This window comes from Silurus meridionalis, chromosome 10, assembly GCF_014805685.1.
Source record: "Silurus meridionalis isolate SWU-2019-XX chromosome 10, ASM1480568v1, whole genome shotgun sequence".
Classification (NCBI taxonomy): domain Eukaryota; kingdom Metazoa; phylum Chordata; class Actinopteri; order Siluriformes; family Siluridae; genus Silurus; species Silurus meridionalis.
Genome location: NC_060893.1, coordinates 22,448,108 through 22,474,333, shown reverse-complemented (window position 1 = coordinate 22,474,333; position 26,226 = coordinate 22,448,108). Strand labels below are relative to the sequence as shown.

The 26,226-nt window shown below is 37.5% G+C and overlaps 2 protein-coding genes across 2 annotated transcripts; both read left to right on the top strand.

The window, feature by feature from the left end:
- LOC124392463 (cationic amino acid transporter 2-like) lies at positions 1-15,753 on the top strand. The gene is made up of 14 exons (XM_046859535.1): positions 1-197; positions 3,919-3,969; positions 4,183-4,214; positions 6,287-6,665; positions 7,510-7,665; positions 7,739-7,904; positions 7,981-8,117; positions 10,044-10,266; positions 10,346-10,482; positions 11,947-12,049; positions 12,147-12,277; positions 13,976-14,142; positions 14,877-14,985; positions 15,089-15,753. The coding sequence occupies exons 4-14, from the start codon at positions 6,296-6,298 to the stop codon at positions 15,208-15,210; spliced, it is 1,821 nt and encodes a 606-aa protein (XP_046715491.1). The 5' UTR covers positions 1-197; positions 3,919-3,969; positions 4,183-4,214; positions 6,287-6,295; the 3' UTR covers positions 15,211-15,753.
- Positions 15,754-17,278: 1,525 nt separating this feature from the next.
- LOC124392465 (platelet-derived growth factor receptor-like protein) lies at positions 17,279-25,825 on the top strand. The gene is made up of 6 exons (XM_046859539.1): positions 17,279-17,469; positions 18,871-19,186; positions 20,358-20,509; positions 20,979-21,272; positions 24,175-24,314; positions 24,389-25,825. Exons 1-6 carry the CDS (start codon positions 17,409-17,411, stop codon positions 24,590-24,592), a joined length of 1,167 nt encoding a protein of 388 aa, XP_046715495.1. The 5' UTR covers positions 17,279-17,408; the 3' UTR covers positions 24,593-25,825.
- The last annotated feature ends 401 nt before the right edge of the window (positions 25,826-26,226 follow it).

Here is a 26,226-nt window from a genome sequence, read left to right as displayed (position 1 = left end):
TCTCACAGAACTGAGCTAAGAATGGTTGCATTATGAATAAAGTGCAGAAAAAAAGTCTTTTTTTCCTCCATGATTCTGCAGAGTGGGCGGTACAAACAGACCACACTTGTATTTAATGTGCACAGAAAAAGAAATCATTTTTCAAAAGGAGAGTAAACAGAACTGATCCTCAGAGCATCAGACCTTGAAAAAAGAAGGTAAAAAATATATTTAAAATTTTTGCTTTTGCAAATAGCTGTAAGAAAATGGAATTTTATTTATTTACATATGTCATTTTTTAAGGAATGAAAAAAAAAATTGCATTTCACACTTTCACACAATTCATTATTACTGCAGGTGTAATTATACACAGGTTACATACAGCATGAGTTGCATTATCACGTTCATGCTTGTTTCTGCAAATAAATTACTTTTTTATAAAAAAAAAAATAATAATAATAATTTATAATTAATTCATAGTTTTTCATTTGATTAAAATAAATATGATTCTTTTATTTCAGGATGCATTAGTATTTACAAATGTTCCTTTTTTAATTCTATGTAAATAAACAAAATTGCATAATTGTATTTATTTATTTATCATTTCAATTGTGATTTATTTCTTTATTTTTTCATGTGATTTTTTTGCAAGCAATTCATGCCTTTATTTACATTCTATTAAATATAGTTTATTATATATTTATATTTATTAAATATTTAAATTTAATATTAATAATATAAGATAATGTTGAATCTAATCTAATATAAAATATATATTTATTCTTTAACAAATTATTTTATTTAAATTTTTTTACACATTATAATTTTTTTTTAATACTATTTTATTCTTTTCTTGATACAAATTTGTTTATCATTATTTTTTTATTTTATTTATGTGACCATGGAATCTGACATGCACTTTCAGGGCATAAATGTGCAGGAATTCCTTTGTTATGTTACGCTTTATCACATACTAAAATAAAGAATAAAAAAAAAAAAATTGCATATAAGAATCTAGTGCATGTGTAAATTCTATAGTTGTGGGTGTTTTTGTGTATCAGAGCAGGGATGTAAGAGTTTCTGGTTGTTGTAAGTTTGTGTTGGTTGTGAGATTGTGTCTGTTGTAAGGTTGTGTTGGTTGTGTGGTTGTGTCGGTTGTGAGGTTTTGTTAGTTATGTTGGTTGTGTTGGTTGTAAGGTTGTAAGTTAGTGTTGTTGTTGGTTGTGAATTGTGTTGGTTGTGTTGGATGTGTTGGTTGTGTTGGTTGTGTTGATTGTGTTGATTGTGTTGGTTGTGAGGTTGTGTTGATTGGGTTGGACGTATTGGTTGTGAGGTTGAGTTGATAGTGTTGATTGTGTTAGCTGTGTTGGTTGTAAGGTTGTGTCAGTTGTGAGGTTGTGTTAGTTATGAGGTTGTGTTGGTTGTAAGGTTGCGTTGGTTGTGAGGTTGCGTCAAATGTGTTGGTTGTGAGTTTGTGTTGGTTGTGAGGTTGCATTGATTGTGAAGTTGTGTTGGTTGTTAAGTTGTGTTGGTTGTGAAGTTGTGTTGGTTGTGTTGGTTGTGAAGTCGTGTTGATTGTGTTGGTTGTGTTGATTGTGTTGGACATGTTGGTTGTGTTAGTTGTGTTGATTGTGTTTTATGTGTTGGTTGTGAGGTTGTGCTGATTTTGTTGATTGTGTTGATTGTGTTGGTCGTGTTGATTGTGTTGGTTGCGTTGATTGTGTTGGTTGTGAGGTTGCATTGATTGTGTTGGATGTGTTGGTTGTGAGGTTGCATTTATTGTGTTGCTTGTGAGGTTAAGTTGATTGGGTTAGGGTTTGTGTTGGTTGTGTTGGATATGTTGATTGTGTTGGATGTGTTGATTGTGTTGATTGTGTTGATTGTGTTGTTTGTGTTAAATGTGTTGTTTGTGTTGGATGTGTTGTTTGTCTTGTTTTTGTTGATTGTGTTGTTTGTGTTGGACATGTTTGTTGTGTAGATTGTGTTGGTTGTGTTGATAGTGTTGGATGTGTTGGTTGTGAGCATGCGTTAATTGTGTTGTGAGGCTGTTGTGGGTCTGTATCCAGGTTGTGTTGTGCGAGGATGCCGGAGCAGATTCCACAGAGGATTAGGAAGGGTTTAATGGAACACTGTGGAGCTCAGTCACAGTGTGCAGGGCTTCTGCTTCTGCTGCTGCTGCTGCTGCTGCTGAATGACTTCTGAAAGCAGCTTTGTTCCTCAGGCTGCATTGTTCACAGGATAGCAGCCAAGACATGGAGCTGGTCTCTGTGTCCCTCAGCCACAAACTCCACTCCAGTCCAAAGTGCTCACTGACAATGTGGACTATTGTTTACCCTGAGCACCACCATACAGTCCACACTGACTATTAAAGGACCAGAGCTTCTGTTCAACAAAACAAGAAAACTACCGAAAAATATGTTTTATCTCTTTCTATTATTCGTCTTTGTCTGTTCTTTCTTTCTTTCTTTCTTTCTTTCTTTCTTTCTTTCTTTCTTTCTTTCTTTCTTTCTTTCTTTCTTTCTTTCTTTCTTTCTTTTTTCTTTCTTTCTTTTTTTCTTTTAGAGAGAGGAGTGTCTCTCCTGTGTGAGTTAAAGAGAAGCTGCTAATTGGTCTCCTGGTCTAACAGTTTTTATGATGTCATCAACAGGCAAACAAAAAGTAAACTTTTATAACGTCACTGTTGCTATGCAACCAGTAAATCTGGATCAGAAGCACTGAAGCTAGCTAAAGACTTTGCGCATACAGATGTGTGAGAAACATTAGGAATTCAAACATTTACCTCGAGCATGTTGATGACTAACTGATATAAAAAGTTATACTTTATTTTAAATGAGCCTCAGCCGAACCTGTTCCGCAGTGATCATGCTCCTGTGCTCAAAGCCAGGGTTTTTAAAAATCTGCTTTATATGGGTCGGAGTGGAAGATCTCCTGCTACAGAGCTCTGACCTCAACCCTATTAAACAGAATGACTGTGAACGCTAAATGCACCCCAGACCTCCTCACCTCACCTACATCAGCAATGACTTTACTAACATCCTAAATGTGGAAAGAGATCTTCAAACCAATCCTGTGTCAGGTGTCCAACAATCTTCTGTCCATTTACTGTATGTTTAAATGCTGGAAATTTTGCTATTGTGAAAGAAAGAAAGAAAGAAAGAAAGAAAGAAAGAAAGAAAGAAAGAAAGAAAGAAAGAAAGAAAGAAAGAAAGAACGAAAGAAAGAAAAAACAAACAAACAAACAAACAAAAGTAAGAATGAACGAATGAAAAAGAACGAAGAAAGTTCGAAAGTTAGAATGAAGGAAAGAAAGAAAGAACGCAAAAATGAACGCAAAAAGAATGAAAAAAAAACAAAAGAAAGAAAGAAAGAAAGAAAGAAAGAAAGAAAGAAAGAAAGAAAGAAGAAAGAAAGAAAGAAAGAACAAAAACGAAAGAAAGAAAGAAAGAAAGAAAGAAAGAAAGAAAGAAAGAAAGAAAGAAAGAAAGAAAGAAAGAAAGTGGTATGCAATAAGTAGTGTGTGTGTGTGTGTGTGTGTGTGTGTGTGTGTGTGTGTGTGTGTGTGTGTATGTGTGTGTGTGTGTATCTGTGTGTGTGTGTGTGTGTGTGTGTGTGTGTGTGTGTGTGTGTGTTTGTGTGTATCTGTATGTGTGTGTGTGTGTGTGTGTGTGTGTGTGTGCATGTCGCTCTTCCTCGTGTCCAGATAAGAAGTGTAATAATCCCACAGTGAGAGCATTAAGAGGACGTCTCAGGAGCAGTGTAATGCTGAATAAACACTGCCTATCAGGAAGCATATTTACTTTTTTCTGTAACTTATCCGTCTCTCGACCAGGCAAGCAGAACCTGTGCAGCAACAGCAACTGGGCACAACAGACACTCTGTATTTAATCTTACCCCTGTATCAGCATGTGCAGTAATAACACACATGGTTCTGCTCTGTAGCAGGCGGCATGACCCCTGGTTCCAGCGAGAGCGTGAGCCCCCTGCCACATCGTGAGTGCGCTGTTCATTCAATCATGTTTATTTCATTACAACATGACATTAATGGGGTTTTTCATTAACTCAGGTGTGATTATAAGCTCCGCCCCCATGCCATTAACTACCTCATATCACACAAACAAGATTAAACAATATGCCATGGGTGGAGTTAAATGCCACGACCCACGTCTTAAAAATGCTTCGATCTGTCGTTTGTCTTTCTCGTAGTCACTGCAGCCTGAGAAGAAAATTACACACAGGTAAGAAATGACGCAGGAGATCCCATCTTTCTTTTTTTCATTCTTTTTTAATGTTTTTTTTTTCTTATTCAATGCATGAATGTGATCATTTTTGAATGCTCGTATGTCTCATCACAAAAGAGTAAAAACATTTAATTGAACTACTTTAAGTGTGAGTTGCCAGATATTCAGGGACTGTTTTATAAAAGATCCAAGCACCAAAGTCAACTTAATGCACTATATGGGCAAAAATGGTGTGGTCTTCTTCAAGCTGTTACAACATACTTGGAGGTATATACTTGTATAGGATGCCTTTGGATGCTGGAGAAGTCCATTTTCCCTTCATTTGAACTAGGAGACCCAGACCCGTTCCAGCACGACCGGTGCTGTAGTGCACAAAGCCAGCTCCATGAACATATGCTTTAAATGGGTTACAATAGAAGATTGTGAGATGTTGGCCTGCTATAGCACTGTAAACCCCATTATTGAACACCATTGAGATGAATGAGAATGCTGACTGCATCCCAGGCCTCTTCATCTCACCTACATTAATTTACTCTCCACAATCTCCAGAAATCTCCACACTTGAAAGTCTAGAGGAACATCTTCCCAGAAGAGTGATTGTGGAATGGTAGGTTCAAATTGCACATGTGAATCATACGGTCTGATGTCCTGCAAATGGGAAGTGGCAGATCACTGGTGAGGTTGTTGGACTTTAGATTGAAACGTCCTAAATTCAAATCCCTAGTGGAAATGCAGGAAGGCCAGTAACTCTTACCTGCTCAGTTGGATAAACTGTTTTAAATTTGTTCTGGATACAAGATCATTTTAAATGCCATAAATGTATATACTATTGCTGCTGCGAAATCTCCTGAGGCTGATATCTCTGCCTGATCATCTTGGTACCGTCACATTGAAGTGCATTGAAGCGATGATGAAAATTTTAAACTTCCCACAGATATGCAACTGGATTTTGGTGGTTTTTACCACTTTGGTTTGGTTTGCATACCCTTATGCATTTATGTTTATCTTACGTCATTGCAAATGCACAGTGAGAACATAACGTGACTCATTATCATACACACACACACACACATACACACACACACACACACACACATATTACCCAAATGCGGTCTAACAAACGTAAACTAATTATTATTTCCATTTATTTAATTTTAATTAATCAATTCAATTTGCGCCGATATAATCAATATAGTAAAAAAGTGTATTGCATGAATTAGATCTATTATATTTCAGTTTATAACATGATAAAATATTGTTTTATATATTATTTAATCAAGCAGGCATTTTATTTAAAACATGTAAACTGTTCACAAATGTTATTAATGATCATCTGCGTTAATAAAAAAAAACAACAAGCTATTTTATGTTTTGTATATACAGTGATACAATATGTATATACAGTGATACAAAAGAAAGAAAGAGAAAGAAAGGTTAGGTTTAAAGGTTAGGTTAAAAACATATAAGGTGTGTTAGCATGTTAGCACATTATTACATGCTCCCTCATGTTCAAATTAACTCATTTTCTCTTTTTAGACTAATCGCCTGGTCATTTGTTGAGGTCTGAAGCGTTTATATTTACATTTATGGCCCTTATCCAGAGTAACTTACATTTATCCAATTCATACAAGTAAGCAGCTATGGGGTTAAGGGCCTTGCTCAGGGGCCCAGGAATCTACCATCTACCTAGCACTTTGACCCACTCCAGTGTAGCCAAAGCCATGCATTTAAGGTTGTTGTCCTTCTATCTTCTCATCAACCCTGACCCCGGTTTCCTAGTCTCCGCTAATTAAAAGCATGACTACACACTGATGCTACCGCCAGCATGCTTCACATGCTTAATCAGAACAAACTCCACATGTGATATAGTTTTAAGGGTTCTTCAGGGCATTGTATTTGTGTTTTATTTTTCATTTATTACAGCCAGTACTTTCTGTTTCCTACATTGCATCCCAATTATATAACTTGCTCTTAAGCGTTTTCTCAGATATGGTTTAAAAGATAAAAAGCAATGCTATAAATGTTTGTGTGATACACACACACACACAGATCTCTGACTCCCTCTGTAGAAGAAGATCATGTCCTGCCAAAAGGTTGGATCGTTCCTGAGGGGTCTGTCTCGCAGGAAACCCCTAGAGCCCGAAGGTGAAATGTCCACGTTTAACCGGTGTCTCAGCACAATAGATCTGGTGGCTCTTGGCGTGGGCAGCACACTTGGTGCCGGCGTCTATGTGCTCTCGGGTGAGGTGGCTAGATCTCTTGCTGGCCCCAGTATCATCATCTCCTTCCTAATTGCTGCTGTGGCCTCCGTCTTTGCCGGACTCTGCTATGCTGAGTTTGGTGCTCGGGTGCCCAAGACTGGATCGGCCTACCTCTACAGCTACGTGACCGTAGGGGAGGTGTGGGCTTTCATCACCGGGTGGAACCTGTTGCTCTCCTATGTCATAGGTGAGGAATTTTTAACTTTAAAAGAAAAAATTTCAAGGAAAAAATGTAGTTGTTTGACAGAACAGAGCTGCATTAAAATTACAAATGAGCGTATAATAATGGAAGAATTACATTACAAACAAATGTTTTTCCCTTTTTTTTACATTTAAACAGAGAAAACAATAAATAAAATTTTTGCTAAGAAAAGTGGTAATGGTTTAATAAAACGTCAGTAAATTATTATTAAGTTATTGATTTTTTTTTCTACATATTCTACATATTATATATATATATATATATATATATATATATATATATATATATATATATATATATATATATATATATATATATAGCTTAATTTGTCTGCTTTTTGGGTCAAACTGTTTTTTTTATTTAAAAAAATACAATTAATTGATTCAGTTAAATAAAAGATTTATTCAACTATAAGATAAAAAATTATTATTATTTTTTGTTGTAAAATGAAGCAGAAATGCATGCAATTTAAAAAACAAATAAAATTTTTTATATATAAAATAAAATGAAGAGTACACAAAAAAATAAAAAAGTACAAACAATATGTAAAATAAAAATGTACAAAAAATTGGCAAAGATAAAAGTTCCCAAAAAATGGAAGTTAAAATTTACCTTCAAGCTGCACTTACGTATTAAGTATATTAATACTGGTTTATATTTGTTTAATTGCATCCGCTGAGTTAAATGTTTACCTCAGGAGTCAAACAGCTAAGTTTCTTATTAACTCCAGTTTGAACTATTATGACTTTTGTCCAAATCACATCATTGTTGGACTCATTATTCAAAAAAAGATAAAATGAGTGACTGGATTCTCCTTTTCTGGACGTAGGAGCCTCCAGCGTGGCCCGTGCCTGGAGTGGCACGTTTGATGATATGATTGGGAATGTGATGTCGAATTACTTCAGCAAACACGTAGCCATGGGTCTGCCTGGCCTGGCTCCTTACCCAGATTTCTTTGCAGCTGGCCTCATTTTGCTTCTTGCAGGTACTGAAAGCTAATGTCCCCTCATTCTGGTTACCTCATTTACCTGAGGTGCTGAAAATCTTGTCTGTTGCAGGTCTTCTCGCATTCGGTGTGAAAGAATCGACGACGGTCAACAAGATCTTCACGAGCGTTAACATCATGGTGCTGGTGTTTGTCATTATCAGTGGCTTCATCAAGGGGAAACTGGAAAACTGGTACATCAGCGAGGAGATGCTGCTAAACGAGACGGCAAAACTCGAGTAAGCCTCATCAACTTCTTAGTAAAGAGTGTCAAGAAAATAAACCATACACACATCTGAAATGCTGTCTTTACAGAAACCTGACGTCTACGATGAACATCACTTCCCAATTCGGCCACGGAGGATTTTTCCCCTTTGGCTTTCAGGGAACACTGGCTGGAGCTGCGACTTGTTTCTATGCATTCGTAGGGTTTGACTGCATTGCGACTACGGGTAATTTAATACAATGTGTGTACGTGAGTGTCGTGTTGAAGTCGAAGAAAGGGTCACAAAGGTGTCCCTGTTTACTCAGCTGAATAATAATAATAATAATAGTAAATGTAAGGATAACCATTTTATAGTATAATAAAATTAAATCTGGATGGATATGATACAATTACCCCTGGGAAGAAATCATACTTTTTTTATCCATTTCTAGTTGCATTTTTATGCTGTGAAATGTACAGGTCATACTTAATAAGTATAACAGGTCCAAGCTCCAGTTATTTTAGGTGATGTCCACACTAATAGTAAATATTAACTAAAAGTTAATAAATAAATGGCAGGCAGAAATGATGATCTAAGCGTCTTACATTCGCTCAAGCAGAGTAAGCAGTCTCAGACATTTTAGTGTAGATGAGTACTTTTTTAGAGGTTTTTTAGACAAAAATGTCGTTTACAAATTTACCTGAATTAGTTTAATGTAGCCTTAGACTTAATACATTACATGTAAAAAAAATATATATATATTGGCTATATTTTTTGTTAAATAACACAGCAAAACTGCTGCATGTATTTAAAAAGAAAAGAAAAGAAAAGAAAAGAAAAGAAAAGAAAAGAAAAGAAAAGAAAAGAAAAGAAAAGAAAAGAAAAGAAAAGGTAAAACAGGGCATAAAAGGGATTTTCATTTGAAAGGTAAAAAAAAATAGGAAAAATTTAAAAGAAAAGAAAAGAAAAGAAAAGAAAAGAAAAGAAAAGAAAAGAAAAGAAAAGAAAAGAAAAGGTAAAACAGGGCATAAAAGGGATTTTCATTTAAAAGGTAAAAAAACTAGGAAAAATTAAAAAAATAAATAAAATAAAATAAAATAAAATAAAATAAAATAAAATAAAATAAAATAAAATAAAATAAAATAAAATAAAATAAAATAAAATGCACAAGGGGGCAGAAAATCTAACTTTTTTAATCAAATTATAGTTGCATTTTAATGATGGGATATTAACATCTAAAACTCAAAGCCTGTTATTATGATTTGGCAGTATTTTTTTTTTTTTTTTTTTTGTATAAGCAGGGGTCCAAGCACCAATACCTAATACACTAGTATTGGGGCATCTGACTTCTCCAGCCATAAGTAGTTCTTTCTCAGACTGTTACCACACCTTTATAAATTATGCCTTTGAATGCGGCAGAAATAGTTTTCCCTTCATTTGAACTTTTTAAACGTGATCCATCTCTATACCACTTTGTTCTCTACATCTGCCTCTTTCAAAACAACCACCTGCTTTTCTTTCCTTACCACATTCATAAACCTCCTGCTTAAGCTACCTCTTTTCCACCTGCCTGGCGGCTTCATCCTCAGCATTTTTCTCTTCACTTGAACTTGAAGGAGACCCAAACCTTTTCCAACATTACAAAATCTGCAGTGCACAAATACAGCTCCATAAGGATGTGCTTGTGGGTTGGAGTGGAAGATCTCCTGCTATAGCACTCTAAATTGTAGGAGGTGGTAGCTTAGTGGTTAAGACAATGGACTTTGACATGGAAAGTCTTGACCCTTGAGCAAGGCCCTTAATCCTCAACTGCTTAGGTGTAAGTCGCCCTGGATAAGGGCATCTGCCAAATCTTAATGTAACTTCAACCCTATTTTGACATTAATGTGAAAACTGACTGCACCTCAGGCCTCCTCACCTCACCTTCATCAGTACCTGACATTACTAACACCCTTGTGGCTGAATGAATCTTCACAAAATCTACTGGATCATCTTCCCAGAAGAGTGGAGCATATTATAACAGCAAACAGGAACTAAATGTGGAATGGGATGTTCAGAACAGACATAGGAATCTTATGATCAGGAATTGGGAAACATTCCTGGATTGGAAAGTTGTGTTGCTTTTATTTATTGTATAAATAAGCACTGTAAATATATGGTGTGTTTTTGCAGGTGAGGAGGTGAAAAACCCTCAGAAGTCCATCCCTCTGGGGATCGTCTTCGCCCTACTCATCTGTTTCCTGGCTTATTTCGGCGTTTCGGCCGCTCTTACGCTGATGATGCCCTACTACCTGCTGAACATCCACAGCCCTCTGCCAGTCGCCTTCACGTACATTGGCTGGGCCGCCGCCAAGTATGCCGTAGCCGTTGGATCCCTGTGTGCACTTTCTACCAGGTTCATGAATCATGTGCAATCACTCCTAAATGTTTTGTTGTTTGTTCATTGGTGTAATAACAACTCGGTGTGTACTTAGCCTGCTGGGATCCATGTTCCCAATGCCTCGAGTGATTTTCGCCATGGCAAGAGACGGCCTGCTCTTTAAAGTGCTCTGTAAGGTCAGCTCGAGAAAAAGCCCTGCCATGGCCACCCTCAGCTCCGGCTCAGTGGCAGGTAAAGAAAAAAGAAACAAAGTTATTTGCTGTGCACATGTGCACTTTATGTAGTCCTGTGTACACGTCTGTTTGTTCTACTTATCATGGGTTCATTTATATTGTCTTAGAGTACAGACCAAAAGTTTGGACACACCTTCTCATTCAAAGAGTTTTCTTTATTTTCATGACTATGAAAATTGTAGATTCACACTGAAGGCATCAAAACTATGAATTAACACACATGGAATTATATATGGAATTATATACATAACAAAAAAGTGTGAAACAACTGAAAAATTTCATATTCTAGGTTCTTCAAAGTAGCCACCTTTTGCTTTGATTACTGCTTTGCACACTCTTGGCATTCTCTCTCTGAAATGGTCTTCCAACAGTCTTGAAGGAGTTCCCCGAGAGATGCTTGGCACTTGTTGGCCCTTTTGCCTTCACTCTGCGGTCCAGCTCACCCCTAAACCATATCGATTGGGTTCAGGTCCGGTGACTGTGGAGGCCAGGTCATCTGGCGCAGCACCCCATCACTCTCCTTCTTGATCAAATAGCCCTTGATGCCTTCAGTGTGACTCTACAATTTTCATAGTCATGAAAATAAAGAAAACTCTTTGAATGAGAAGGTGTGTCCAAACTTTTGGTCTGTACTGTATGTGGCACCTTGGTTCTGGAGGAATGTTGTTTCGTTTTACTGTGTACAGTTCAGTTTATCGTTGAACTTACTGTAAAAGCCATTCGACTTGGTTTTACTTGACTTGACTTGACCTCACTTGTCCACCAGCTGTGATTAATCCTGGTACTCCAATGTGTGAGACAAAAACACAACTTTTGTTACCAAACCTATAGAAGTCCTGGGAGGCCATTCATTATAATATATTTTTCTTTCTTGTTTTCTCGTGATCACCACTTCTGGTGTATAGCCGATCTGACAGCATCCTTCTCACATGCGTATGTGTAAGTTGTCAAACACTGACAGACAAAGAACTATTTTAGTTTAAGTGAGTCCCTGATCAAAGTAAAAGTGAATGCGATCATCCATGATACTACGATGATGCCTCTAGAACATACTCTTATGCCAAATTCGTGTTCTCTAAAAATTAATTATATAATTCTGGAAAATGATGCCATGATCATGAGAAAACAACTTTTATTATGTCAAGATCACAAGAAAAATAAATTATAATGCTCTTAGGACTTCCATGCCAAACCAAAGTGAATTGTGTATTTAAAATGCTTTTTATGCAGTACATGTGGACATGTGCAGTGTTGCAAAATGATTTTTAGGCTTTAGTGTGTGTGTGTGTGTGTGTGTGTGTGTGTGTGTGTGTGTGTGTGTGTGTGTGTGAGTGGCTTTTCTTACTCTGAAATAGCATGTGACTGTACTGACCTTCTCACCAGCTGCTTAAAGGACTTCAGTACACACAAAAAGTCCAACAAAGAGAATAAAAACGAACCATGTGCTCCGCTTTATTCTCAGCTATAATGGCGCTCTTATTCGACCTGAAGGCGCTGGTGGATATGATGTCGATCGGGACCCTGTTCGCCTACACGCTTGTGGCCATTTGCATTCTGATACTGAGGTTAGTGTTCCATTTTTGTGATGCAGCAGGTGTTTTTTATTTTGTCTTCTTAATGTTTGTTTTGTCTGTTTACTTACCCAATTCGTTTTCCCTTTAGGTACCGTGAGAATCAGTCTGAAGAGAACGAAATAAGATTCACTTCAAAGACAAAGTTTGGATTTTTAAAACCTCCGTTGCACCCGAACAGGGAAACATCCAACACTGTCAACATCTGCACCATACTTATCAGTATGGCCCCGAAAACACCATCATTCATACTTGCATACAATTTACACCATTTTTGTAGCTATTTCACATTTGCCTCAGTGTGATAAGATAATTCTTACAACTAACTGTCATTCTTTTATTCAGAGTTACCAGGGATTTGGGTGTGAGAGCCAGAAATGTATACTAGATAGAAATCCTGTACCAGATCCCAGGCCACTATGTATAGAGACATTTAAATGCACATAGAGATAATAAAGAGTAATAAATTAGCATATAAGTGGGGTTTTGGGAGGTGTGAGGAAACTGGTGAACCCAAAGGAAACCTTTTCAGACACAAAGAACATACAATTGGTAGAAGTATTAACAGATAGAATTAATAGAAAATAATGACATAATAACAGGTGAAACATTTAGACAAGAACATTCTAGTTGATTAGCAATAGTGCTACGGATGACAAAATGTAAATGCAAGTGCTCATTAAATTTCCATGTGGCTCACAGCAGGATTAATTCAGTTCCGGTGCTGATGTGAGAGTAATTCTGAGGTTCTTCAAAGTTAACTTGACTGTAATATGTAACTCAGGGTCAAACTGTGCACTGCGGTTTGCTTAATGTAACTGAATAGCAAAATGTTTGGTGTCTGAATTTTGCTTTTGAAATATTCTTTCTTCCTAAACAAGTCTGATTCATAGATATACAGTATATCTATGAATCAGACTTGTTTATCAAGAAAGAATATTTCAAAAGCAAAATTCAGACACCAAACATGTGAATTATGTGTAAGGCCATTTTGCTATTCAGTTACATTAAGCAAACCACAGTGCAACCTTGACCCCTCGCGAGTAACAAAAAACCATGAGGTTTTGATTCTCCATCTGATGTTCCTTTTTCCAGGGGAATTGTACATGTACTGTAGTGTAAACTCAACACAAATTGTAAATTACTTGTCATAAATGTTTTGTTTACTACTTTTAATGAATTAATACAATAATAAATTTCAAACATCATTAGTACAAACTCTGTTTTGAAATGTTACTCCGAACTTTCGGGCCACTCGCGGCTTCTCACGAACTATCAGATTTTTCGCGATTTATTCTCAGTCCGGTTCCAAATGAATGTCGCATGTCCAATGTCGCAAACTATCGAGGTCGGAAGTGTCAAGGTCACGAGTATGGAGGTTCCACTGTACTGCAACAAAAGAGTTCCCATAAACTTTTGAATAATGTCACAGACACATACACTTGTGTGTGTATATATATATATATATATATATATATATATATATATATATATATATATATATATATATATATATATATATATATATATATATATATATATATATATGTATATATATATGATGAGGGATTAGAAGTTCAGAAATGCAGATATGATGTACTTCATTCACTACCACATCTACAAGTCTACAAGTGTATGTGTCTGTGACATCATTTAAGTTTATGGGAATTCCTTTTTTTTTTTTTTCAGTGCTCCAAGAAACAGCTTTCAGACACCAGACATGACAGGCTGATTGCCCTGGAAATAATCAAGCTGGTCTTTAATGTACAATGAATCTGTTCAATTATTGACCAAAAATTCCACAAATCACTTAAATCTGTTAGAACACAATAAAAAAAAATCACAGCACAGTGTAATTGATGTATTCTGTTTTGTTGTTAAAGATTTGTTATGATATGATATGGATCTCGTTCTCTGCAGTTGTCATGGTGGTGGTCCTGACCGTCCTGCTGTCCAAAGCCATCACATCCCTGCTGATGTTGGAGGTGTGGAGCCTGGTGTGTGTGTCAGTGATCCTCTTCTTCATTCTGCTCTTCACACTGCTGATCTGGAGGCAGCCTCAGAATCCCACCAAAGCAGCCTTCATGGTAAACACTCAGAAATGCTTGTTCTTACAACCTAAAACTAACCATAACCCCAAAACAAACACTGATTGATTTCTACTAAAATTATCACGAGCCCAAAACCTTCTTTTTATCTACTTAATAAAAATCATGCAATCATCCATCATTTATTCCTCTCAAAATGTTCTTGCTGTTAAACTGATGCTGAACTGTATATTCATGATAAGTAGATACCACTATGAAGAAATCGAAACAAGTTAAAAACAGAACACTTGCTCGACCCTGGCATGCTGCATGCTTGACCAATTAAGTTTTCATCTACTCATAATTAAAAAGGATTGACTGATTTGGCAAAATGTAATGATCTTCAAATGTAGTGAAGTTAAAATCAAATTCTCCCCAAATGGAAATACTTCAGTAAAGAACAGATTGGTGAAAAAGCTACTTAGGTACAGTCACGAATAGCATTTACTTCGTTACTGTCCAACACTGGTAAACATTAACCAGGTGGCTGGGAGCTCAGTGGCAAGCCAGAACCGGAGTCCTTGGCGGCCATGTTTGCTGGGAAATACAGTTTGGGTCGCTGCCAGCTTTACTAAGTGCTCAAACAATCTGTCCTCTTGCACACACAGCAATTAGTAATCACTGTTTGGGATCTTTGTATCTCAGGACCTTGGTTTTCAAGCAGGACCTCAGTGTATTTCAAGCAGAGTTTATCTTTTGTTTTTCTGAAGAGTGCACTGTGACTTTTTCCACAGGTGCCTTTCCTGCCTCTGCTTCCGGTGTTGAGTGCATTCATCAACATTTACCTGATGGTTCAGCTTGGAGGCGCCACCTGGATCCGCTATGCCATCTGGATGGCTATGGGTGAGTATGAGATGGACGGAGGTTAGCAGTTACTTTTCTGAGAGGAAACACAATACAGCTTAAAGTGTTTTTGCATTTGCATGTGTTTTTTCATCCTCTCCAGGACTCCTGATCTATTTCGGATACGGCATGAGGAACAGTGTTCAGAAACAGAGGCTGCTAGGAAACCTGAGTACCATAGAAACTGTAGAGAAACTCCCAGAGAAAAACCCGACCAAAAGATAACACCCATAACACTGACTTTTTTGCTGATTGCTGAATTATTTAACATTAATAACAATTATTCATTTTTGTAAAACTATACAGTAAAAGTAAAACTATTATAAAGTTTTATATAAGCTTTTAGAAATATGTTTCCTATTTTGAACAGTCAACAATCATCAGTCTGATAACTTATAACTATAAACTGATATGAAGTCAAAAATATTTATCAAAAAAAAAAAAATCTAAGTGTGTATCTAGTCATTAATCCATTTCTTTACCATTATTTAGGTAAACTATTTACATTTAAATTAATGGCATTTTGGAGACTTTCTTATCCAGAGCGATTTACATTTATCTTTTATTATACACCTGAGCAATTGATGGATAAGGGCCTTGCTCAGGGGCCCAAAAGTGGCAGCTTGGTGGTTCTCAATAAACCCATTTTAATCCTTTAAACCTAAATAAAGAGAAGGCTGTGCCTTCATTATAACATATTACTACTCAGAAGTTTATCATAGAAAATGTATAAAATGTCCCAGTGTGAGAAAAGAAATAAAGATTTGCTGAAACAAACTGTGTCTTTGCACATTTATTAAAAAGATCTACAGAGTGTAGCTGTGAGAACATCGTTCGTTCCCACTCACGTGATTCAGAGGCCTGCCTTCTAGTGCACTTTCTTTGCCCTTTATATAGCAACTGCACTGCACAGAACTATATAATAAATTGTTTCCTTCTTAGAAATGCGAAATAAATAATAATAGATAAACATCTGAGATTGACAAAAGAGATAAAACAAGATGTACATTTTCCCTCATAAAGTTGCCATTATGTCAAGTCAAGTCAAGTTTATTTCTATAGCGTTTTTCACAACAGACATTGTCTCAAAGCAGCTTTACAGTATTTAACAGTTAAAGTGAATGATGTATATTTATCCCTAGTGAGCAGCCATGATGACTGTGGCAAGGAAAAACTCCCTTAGATAGAATGAGGAAGAAACCTTGAGAGGTGCCAGACTCAAAAGGGGAACCCATCCTCATTTGGATAATATCCAGAGTGTGATTATAAATCTTAGAAACAATACAAAACACCGGAGAGTGAGAACTACCATGAGCACCAGAGTGTGATTATGAGTAATGTCCTTTCTACAGTCGTATACAGTCAGTTGATGAACCAGGAGCTACTGAGCAACTCATAAAATAGCTCAACATCTGAGATCACCATCCAACACCAGTTTCTCCATGCCAGAGCCTATAAATGGTAAAAAATAAGTTCAATGTCCAAAGTTTACATGAAGTGGGATCCAAATGGCCCTGGTAAATCTTTTCATGGTTCGGGATGATTGCAGGGTCGAATGCCGAAAATGCCAAAAATGAGCAACAATGAAACAAATGCACTTTGGAGACTTTCCTGTGCCAATGAGGAAGCGAATGCAAACGCAAGAATGCAAGAATTTTATTTTATTGAAGCAAACAATAATAACTAAAACAAAGAAAATAGGAACAGGAATTATATACAGAGGTTAGTTCTTCATTCCCAGGTTGCTAGATTTTATTGTTAAAAATTTGACATCTTGGAGTTGTTGTGTAGAGTCAGCATTCCTAGGCCATGCGTGCAATCAGCATTCCAATTCATCTAAAAGGTGTTCAATAGCATTGAGCTCAGATCTCTTTAGCAGGAGATCTTCCACTTCAAATCATGTAAAGCACATCTTGATGCAGCTGGCTACATGCACAGAGGCATTGCCATGTTTTAGGCCTCCTAGTTCAAGAGTTCGACATGTAGTTTGTGGAAAGAACCATGTCAGGTGTCCCATAACCTTTTGGCCAAGTAATAAATGGTCATTAAAATGACTTTCTTGTAATTTATAAAAACACACACACTTTAAACCAGAGCAGGTTGTCAGCAGAAAAGAAAAAAGAAAAAAGAAAAGCATTAAAAATGTTTAACGGAAACATTTTCTTTTTCTTATAACTTTTCCACCGTCTGTTTCTCCAGCTGGATAAACGTGGGCAGGTTAAGAGCAGAAAGCACTCGTTGAGGGAAGTGTGAGGAATTTGGAGGGTCAATGCTGTCTTTCAGGGCAGGAATGTGTGTGTAAAACAACTTTCCCACTCGCCCCGTGTTTCACATCACTCTCCGTCTGCTTTGCAGTGGAGAAAAACTGCATTTTCTTGTGCTGTTTTCCTGTGGGATATTTTATTTTGTGAATACGGTGTAGGATGAAGTTCGTTCTGGTGGTCTTATCCGTCCTGCTGGTCTGCACATTGCTTCTTCAGCTCGGTGAGTTTCTCTGGAGGATTAGTGAATTGCTCCTGATATAAAACAGACAGACAGACAGACAGACAGACAGACAGACAGACAGACAGATATTTGCTAATAAGATTCACAAGGTAGTCACCTGGAATGGTTTTTAGTTCACGTGTCCCTTATCAAGAGTTCATTTGTTAAATTTTTTGCCTTCTTAATGAGTTTTATTTGCAGTATGCAGAGGAAAGGGTAAATACAGGGTCAATAGTCCTAATAGTGCTGCTACAATAATTGTACAAATCCATTTTATGGAAAGAAACTCTCTATTAGGTAAAAAAAAAAAAAAGACAGTCCATTATCACTTTAAGAAATGAACGTCCGTCAATACGGACTATCTCAAGAACCTTAAATGTATACCCAAATGCAGTCTCCAAAACCACCAAAGCTATGATAAAACTGGCTCTCATGAGAACCGGCTCAGTAAGAGGACCCCAAAAGAAGTCCAAGAGCTACCTCTGCTGCAGAGGAGTAGGTAATTAGAATTACCAGCCTCAGAAATCAATGATTTACAAAAATGCTTAAAGAGTTCAAGTGACAGACAATTTTCATCATTCACTGTTCCGAGGACACTGTGAGTCAGGCCTTTATGGTCAAATTGCAGCAAAGAAACCATTACTTTGGTAAAACAAGCAGAAGAGACATGCTTGGGCCAAGAAACAAAAGGAATGAACATTAGATTAGTAGTAAACTGTCTTTTGGCCTGAAGATTCCAAAGTGTCTTTGTGAACAGACAGTTCCTGAATGTGGGGAGGGGGAGGTGTGATGGTATGGAGGTGCTTTGCTGGTGACACTGTTGTTGATTTAGTCAAAATTTTAAGACAAACTTAACCAGCATGGCTATTTTGCAGCGACACACCATTCCATCTGTCTTTGCATTTATTGGGACCATCATTTGTTTTCCAACAGGAAAATTACCTTAAACACACCTCCATGTCTATGTTTTATTTGCCCAAAAAGGAGCATGATGGAGTGCTGCATTAGATAACCTGCCCTCCACAATTACTAAGTCTAGTTGAGATCATTTGGAATAGTTTGACTGTAGAGTGAAGGAAAGGCAGAGAAAGAAGCACTCAACACCTTTGGGAACGCCTTAGGATTGTTCAAAAAATATTCCAGGTGACTACCTCAGAGGCTGACTGAGAGAATGCCAAAGCTGTCATTAAAGAAAAAGGTGGCTAAAATAAAACATTTAAATCATATTCTGGGTTATCACATTTTTGTTTATTACATAATTCCATACAATTTCCATACTATTATTGCTGTTCATCATCTTCAGACCAATCAGAATTAAAAATTCAGCAGTGCCTTGCTGAATCTTCCTTTGAAATTCTTCAAAAGGAGGAAAAAATAACACAATGTCCCATAAACCTACAGCAATGGGCCAGAAGGAGCCGAAACCAGCAGGAGATAAGAAGCTGAATGAAAAGGTGAAGGTGAAGGTGAAGAAAGAGGCTGAGAAGAAGAACAAGAGCACATTAATCAAAATTAAAGCCACACCCCCAACCAAGCCACCAAGTCCTACAGCAGCTCCGGCTTACCTGAATCGAGTTGTAGGAAAGGGAAAGTTTGAGAAGGTCGGAAAAACTTTGTCGGTACATGCAGGAGATACATTAGAGCTAAGGTGTAAAGGCAGTCGTGTGCAGTGGGATGTCCCGGCTTACCTGCAGGAGGACGATGAAGGACGACTCAGGTACGTGATGTGATTACAATAATCAAGCACATAGGATGTATTTGAAAATTCAGATTTGTGGCGATTTATTCAGTCACAATGGCGGCAGTAAAGTCAGGTACTGATGTAGGTGAGGTGAGGGTGCAGTCAGCATTCACATTCATCCCAAAGGTGTTCAATAGGGGTAAATAGCTCTATAGTAGGCCACTCAAGATCTTCTTAAACCTATGTATCACATATCTTCATGGAGGTGGCCTTGTGCACAGGGAGTATTGTCATGCTTGAACAGGTTTGGGTCTCCTAGTTCGAGGGAAAATGTAATGCTACTGCAACCAGAAACATCCTATACAATTGTGTTCTTCTGACTTTGTATTTTTTTTACTTGATATCACATGCTGGCACTTTCAATTGCAGAGCATAACATATTACATATTACTCACATCATCACATATGAAATAGATAAGGAAGAAAACTTGGGGTTGTGCTGTATGTAGATAATCTATAAGGTTATGTGATCTAGCCTCAAGTGAAATGAAGGTACTGTTAATACCTGGATTATAGTCATCTAATCTTATGTCATGAAGTGATTTCTAGTAACAATTACACACTTTTACAGTTGCTGCTATACAAATCGAAGCAGCTACAAACAGTTGTTCCCTAACTAGACTGTCTAGCCTTTTTTTTCTCGCTCTTGAGCATTTATAAGATATACACATTCAAAATCTTCTGTCCAATCAAATGCTCTCTAGAATTTGAAGCATCCCACCACCCCACCATCCTGGTACTAAATGCCTTGTATGTTTTGGCCTTGCCTGTGATTTGATATACATGCTTCAATTAGAATGTAATTATTATGAACAGTTGATAACCTCAACAATTGTAATGGATGGATATCCAGATGTATCCCAGATGAGGACAGGTTCCTTTTTGAGTCTGGTTCCTTTAAAAGGTTTCTTCTTAATGATGCCTAAGGTAGTTTTTACCTCAGCACGACCGCTTCTGTCTCTCTCATTATGGATACATTTGTAATCCATTCATTTTTGGAAAGCTGCTTTGTAATAATGTCAATTTTTATAAATAAAATTTAATTCAATTCATTTAATTTATTTTAAAAGTTTGAGGAGCCACTTGATATTTAATGTTTTTTCCGATAATGGATGTCACAGTGACTTGTGCGCTTTTTGTTGATTAGGATGGTGCAGCACGAGCGATACAGCGTGCTGATTTTAACCAATTCGTCAGGAGCTGATACAGGAGAGTACACCTGCTACCCACTGTACTGTGAGGACTCCGAATGCAGGAAAGAGTACGATAAAGCCCTCAAAGTCTTCATCTTTTTCCCTGGTAATGTAACATAACACTCTAAAATATGTCACTTGGTCACAGTCACATGACTCATCTAAAATATTGCAAAATATTTTAATATTTACCATAAAAATAGATGTTTTTGACATACACTATATGGACAAAGGTTTGTGGACTATAGGATTGATAATGATATTCCACATTGACTCCCCATTGGCTGTTCTAAAGAAGGTCCACTTTTCTAGGAAGATGTTCCACAAGATTGTGGAATGTGCTTGTGGAGATTTTGTGGAGATTCATTCAACCACAAGGGTGTTAGTAAAGTCAGGTACTGATGTAGGTGAGGTGAGGAGAACCACATATAGGTGGAAAAGTGGGGCGACCAAATACTTTATAGCCTCATAAACTATATCTTCAATACAGATTATGTAATATAATGGGTTTTTTAACTTTCTGCTCATTATATATGAGTTAAGTGAAAGAGTTTTGTACGTGTCTCTCGTGTCAGACCCTCAGGAGCTCTTCGTGCCATCGTCGGATTATTACGAAGTGATCCATCTCAGAAGTAACTGGCCGACAGTTTTGCCGTGTCAGGTCACGACCCCGCAGGCCAAAGTCACCCTGCACCGCGAGTTCCCACCCATGGAGGTGAAGGTGGACGGATCAGAGATCTCATACGACTTGACGCGTGGGTTCACCATCCACAGGCCCAGAGCACATCACGCCGGCTCTCTGTACTGCATGGCCAGCGTGGGGAACCTGCGACAGAGCTCCATCAAGTACATGCTCATTTACGTTAACTGTGAGTACGCATTCACCATGTCAAACATCGTCTATTCCGTCCACAGTACAATCAGCATGTCCAACATATTTACTATGTACACGACCAACACACAGTCAACATGTCTAGCACATACGACACAGCATGTCCAACACGTTTAAAATATACAATACACATCCAACGTGTCCAACACATACCTCACACAGTCAACATTTCCAACACATCCAACACACAGTCATCTTTTCCAACGCATCCAACACACAGCCTGTCCAACACATCCAACACACAGTCTACATATCAAACATGTTTAAAACACAGTCACCATGTCTAGCACATCTAATAGGTCCAACACACAGTCAACATGTCCAACACGTGCAACAAACAGTCAACATGTCTAACACAGTTAACACATCCAATAAACAGTCAACATTTCCAACACATACAACACACAGTCAACATGTCCAAACCGTCCAACACACAGTCAACATGTCCAACCCGTCCAACACACAGTCAACATGTCCAACACAGTCAACATGTCAGCAACAGTTCCCCAAACACTTAATATCCATGATCCCTCCAGATCTGCTCCTTTACCTAAGAAAAATCTACTTAAAAAGACTTGACTAAATCAATAAGTTTTCAGCCTTGACTTGAACATTTTCTAGATTTTGTGAGGACTCTTGCTACTGCATTCTGAACTAACTGAAGCTCATTTATGCACTTACTCAAACACCCAGACAGCATTACAGTGGTCTAATCTAGATGTAACAAAAGCATGAACTAGTTTTTCTGCATCCTGTAACGACATTATATTTCTAATTTTAGCAACATTTCTAAGGTGAAAGAAGGCGATCCTGGTAATATTATTCACGTAAGCCTCAAAGGAAAGACTCGGGTCAATAATCACACCAAGGTCTTTAACTTCTGTACACACTGAGATAGAAACACCATCCAGAGATGCTACCTAAGGCATAAAGATTACTTCCAGCTGCATGTGGTCCAAGTAAAAGTACTTCCGTCTTACCCGAGTTGAGCAGAAGGAAGTTATCAAGCATCTACTGTCTAACACTCCTCAACATTGTTAAGATGATTTCTCTCATCTGGCTTTGATAAAATTAACAGCTGTGTATCATCAGCATAGCAATGAAAGCGAATACCATGTTTATGTATAATTTCACCCAGAGGCAGCATATATAAAGAGAAAAGCAGAGGGCCTAAAACAGATCCTTGAGGAACACCAAACTTTACCTCAGAGAGTGTGGAGAACTCACCATTTACATCAACAAACTGATAGCGATCAGTCAAATAAGACCTGAGCCAAGAGAGAGCTGTTCCCTTTATTCCAACAACGTTCTCTAGTCTAGCAAGCAGTATAGTATGATCACTGGTGTCAAAAGCTGCACTAAGGTCGAGCAAAACAAGTAAAGAGACAAAACCCTGATCATAGGTCAATAACAGGTCATTTAACACCTTAACTAGGGCAGTCTCTGTGCTATGATGAGGCCGAAATCCTGACTGATAATATTTCAAAAAATGTTATTCCGAAATAGATGTGAGCAAAACTGCTGTGCTACAACCTTTTCTAAAATTTTGGAGATAAAGTGGAGATATTGGATATTGGAGTGAAGTTGGACAGCTGACATGGCTGACAATTTAGGTTTCTTAATTAGGGGTTGATAACTGGCAGTTTGAAGGATTTAGGTACATAACCAGTGCTAATGGAAGAGTTTGTCAATTTTAAAACAGGTGCAATTAAGTCTGGAATAAACTGTTTAAAGAAACTTGTAGGCAAGGGATCAAGAATGCAGTTCGATGATTTTGAAGAGGAAATAAATGAAATTAAGTTATTCTCTTGAATAGGAGTAAGACTTTGTAAATGATAGTCTTTTATAATTACACTGCTGTCCACAGGGTTTTTTGTTAAATAGTTTAGATTTATAGTCTTCGTCTGGATTTCTTGGTTGATGTTTTCAACTTTATTATTAATACAACACACGGTCAACATGTCCAACACATCTATTACATCCAACAAGCAGTCAACATGTCTAGCACATTTAACACGTCCAAAAAACAGTCAACATATCCAATTCATCTATTATATCCAACACACAGTCAACATGTTCAACACGTCCAACACACAGTCAACATTTCCAAAACGGTCAATATGACCAACATGCCCAACACACAGTTAACCTTTTCAACACATCCAACACACAGTCAACTTATTAAACATTGTTCAAAACTATGTCCAACTCTCGTCTATTACATCCAACTTGTAGTCAACATGTCTAGCACATTCAACACATCCAACACAGTCAACATTTCCAATTTCCATTTAACAAATACAACACACAGCATGTCCAGTACATTCAACACACCATCCACATGTCCAATTCATCTTTTCATTTTCTGTTCAACACATAGTCTCCATGTCCAACACGTCTTTTCGGTCTGCTTATCTATTACACCCAACAGTCACCATGCCCAACATGTCTATCCCATACTAAATTTTTTCTTGTCCAACTTGTTTATGTTCATCTCACTGTCAATAAGTCTAACACATCTATCCTACAGCCCACATGTCCAACAAAACCAAAAAGTCCAACATGTCCCTCTCATCTAACCCATCCATTACACAGTCAACGTGCTCAAATCCAAAACCTCTATAATATCCAAAACTGACAATTTCTCCAACATGTTCAAAACAACCAATACATTTAACTGAGACAGAAGGGGAATTTTAATATACTGCGGGTGATGGGAAACAGGTGGCAACAATTAGAACACAGTGAAAGGCTAAAGATCTCACAGGCGACATCTGGTGTAAAAACAAAAAATACAAAGACAAAAGCAATAGAAGGGCAGAATCCTGGAATAGTTGAAATGGTGCTGTGTTACCTCTGTGTAATCCTCTATCTGACAGACCCGGCTGCACCTCCTGTGCCTGCGATCCAGGCCTCAGCTTCCTCTGTGGCTGTGGGTGTGAACCTGCAGCTCTCCTGTACTGTCGTGGGAGAACAAGACGTAGCGGTGGACTTCACATGGGAGTATCCTGGACAGAAGGTCAGTCAATAGAGTTATGGGTCATGCATGAGTTGGCAATAGTGTATAAGACAAATGTGTGTGTATGTTTTCAGATTGGCCGTCCCCTCTACACTCAGGAGACTGCCCAGACGGTACAGGTGGATGGACGCAGCCGACAGCGTTCACAGTCAGTCCTACAGGTGGATGAAGTGAGGAAGGTGGACGAGGGAACCTACACCTGCACAGCTCAGAACCTGCAGGGCTCACGCTCCGCCTCCACCCATGTCACTGTGCTAAAGAAACCACACACAACCTGAGAGCTTCACCAGTTTCGCAACTCATCATTCACTGGATACAAAAGCCATGTTAGATGTGTAAGTGCTTAATGTAGCCTGTAAATAAACCTCAAACCAACTATATTATGTTTAAATATAGTTATTAAAACATATTTAAATAAATCACAGGCGTAGACAAAACTAACAAAATGGAGTAAAACACAAAGAACAAAAAAAGCATAACGTGAAACATGGAACATGAATCACAATGAAAATTATGGACTGACAAATGAAAGATTGCAGTGAACAACAAGGTACACTATATAGGCAAAGGTTTGCGTACACCTGATCATAAGATGGATATGTGCTTCTTTTTAAACATCACATTCTGTATTTAGTTCCCATTTGCGCTTATAATAACCTCCACTCTTATGGAAAGATGTGCCACTAGATTTCAGAGTGTACTTGTGAGATTCATTTAGACACAAGAGGTCAGAAATTTATGGCAGAAGATCTTTCATTCCAACCCATGTAAAGCATATCTTTATAGAGCTGACTTTGTGCACAGGGGCATTGTCATGCTGGAACAGCTTTGGGTCTCCTAGTTGCAGTGAAGGGAAAAATCTCACTTTACTGCATCCAGACATCCTGTACAATTGTGTGCTTCCAAATTTTTGGTAACAGGTTTGGAGAAGAATCACATATGGCTGAAAAAGTTAGGTGTGCCAATACTTTTCTCCATAAATTGTATATTTTGTTGCCGTTAGTATCCAAACACTGAGGTAATAACTGTATTAATGCTGAACCACCAGCAGAGGGAGACAGAGCTCTGTATCGTGATTGGTACTTTTAAAGATCGGTTCCTCGATAGTTCTTTGATTCAACTGTATAATCGGCTTCCAGTGGATTTTTTTTTATTAATAGAAACCAAAGAAGACTTTAATAAACCATTTTATATAACAAGTTATATTCTAAATAATCACTGTTTTTCTGTCTTCCTTCAGACTTTTTTGTGTGGACCTTCTCTTCTTCTCATTTTATACAACAGCACTGTTTGATTTCTCATTTCGGATTGGTCAGAAGATGTTGATTAGTTTTCTGCAATCACGATTGGGATTGTGCTTACTGTCAAAAGGAATAAAACACTTTAGGGTATGAAGTCTTTGGAAAATATTCAGTCAGAAAATGGTCACCCCGTTAATTGTTTTCCTATCACATCTTACCATGGAGTGGTTGTCTTTATGTAGTGCACAAAAATTACAATTAAAATATAGAAACACAAATAATGTATTATTTGTAATTGTTATTGTTTTACTTCAAAATTATTTTATATCTTAAGAAACAAAAGAAAACTCGAGCTTGTGTTTTTTCGATTAAAAAAATATTGTTTATTAATATTATTATACATATTCTCTGAATTTAAATTAGTAAAAAATCCTTATATCTACATTTTAATGTAATTGCAACACATGACCAGAAGATGCCGCTGCTGGTTTAAGTTTGCCACGCAGCCTTTTAGTGTTGCAAAGTGATTGGCTAAAAACCCCGTTGTTTTACAGGCGTCATTTAGGTGTCATGGAAACCTAATTGACAGCTCAGGGGTCCATTCATCTCTGTCTTTTCGACCCTCCTAGCCAATCAGAGAAAAGGGGGCGGGGCACCAGCGCTGGCTGGGT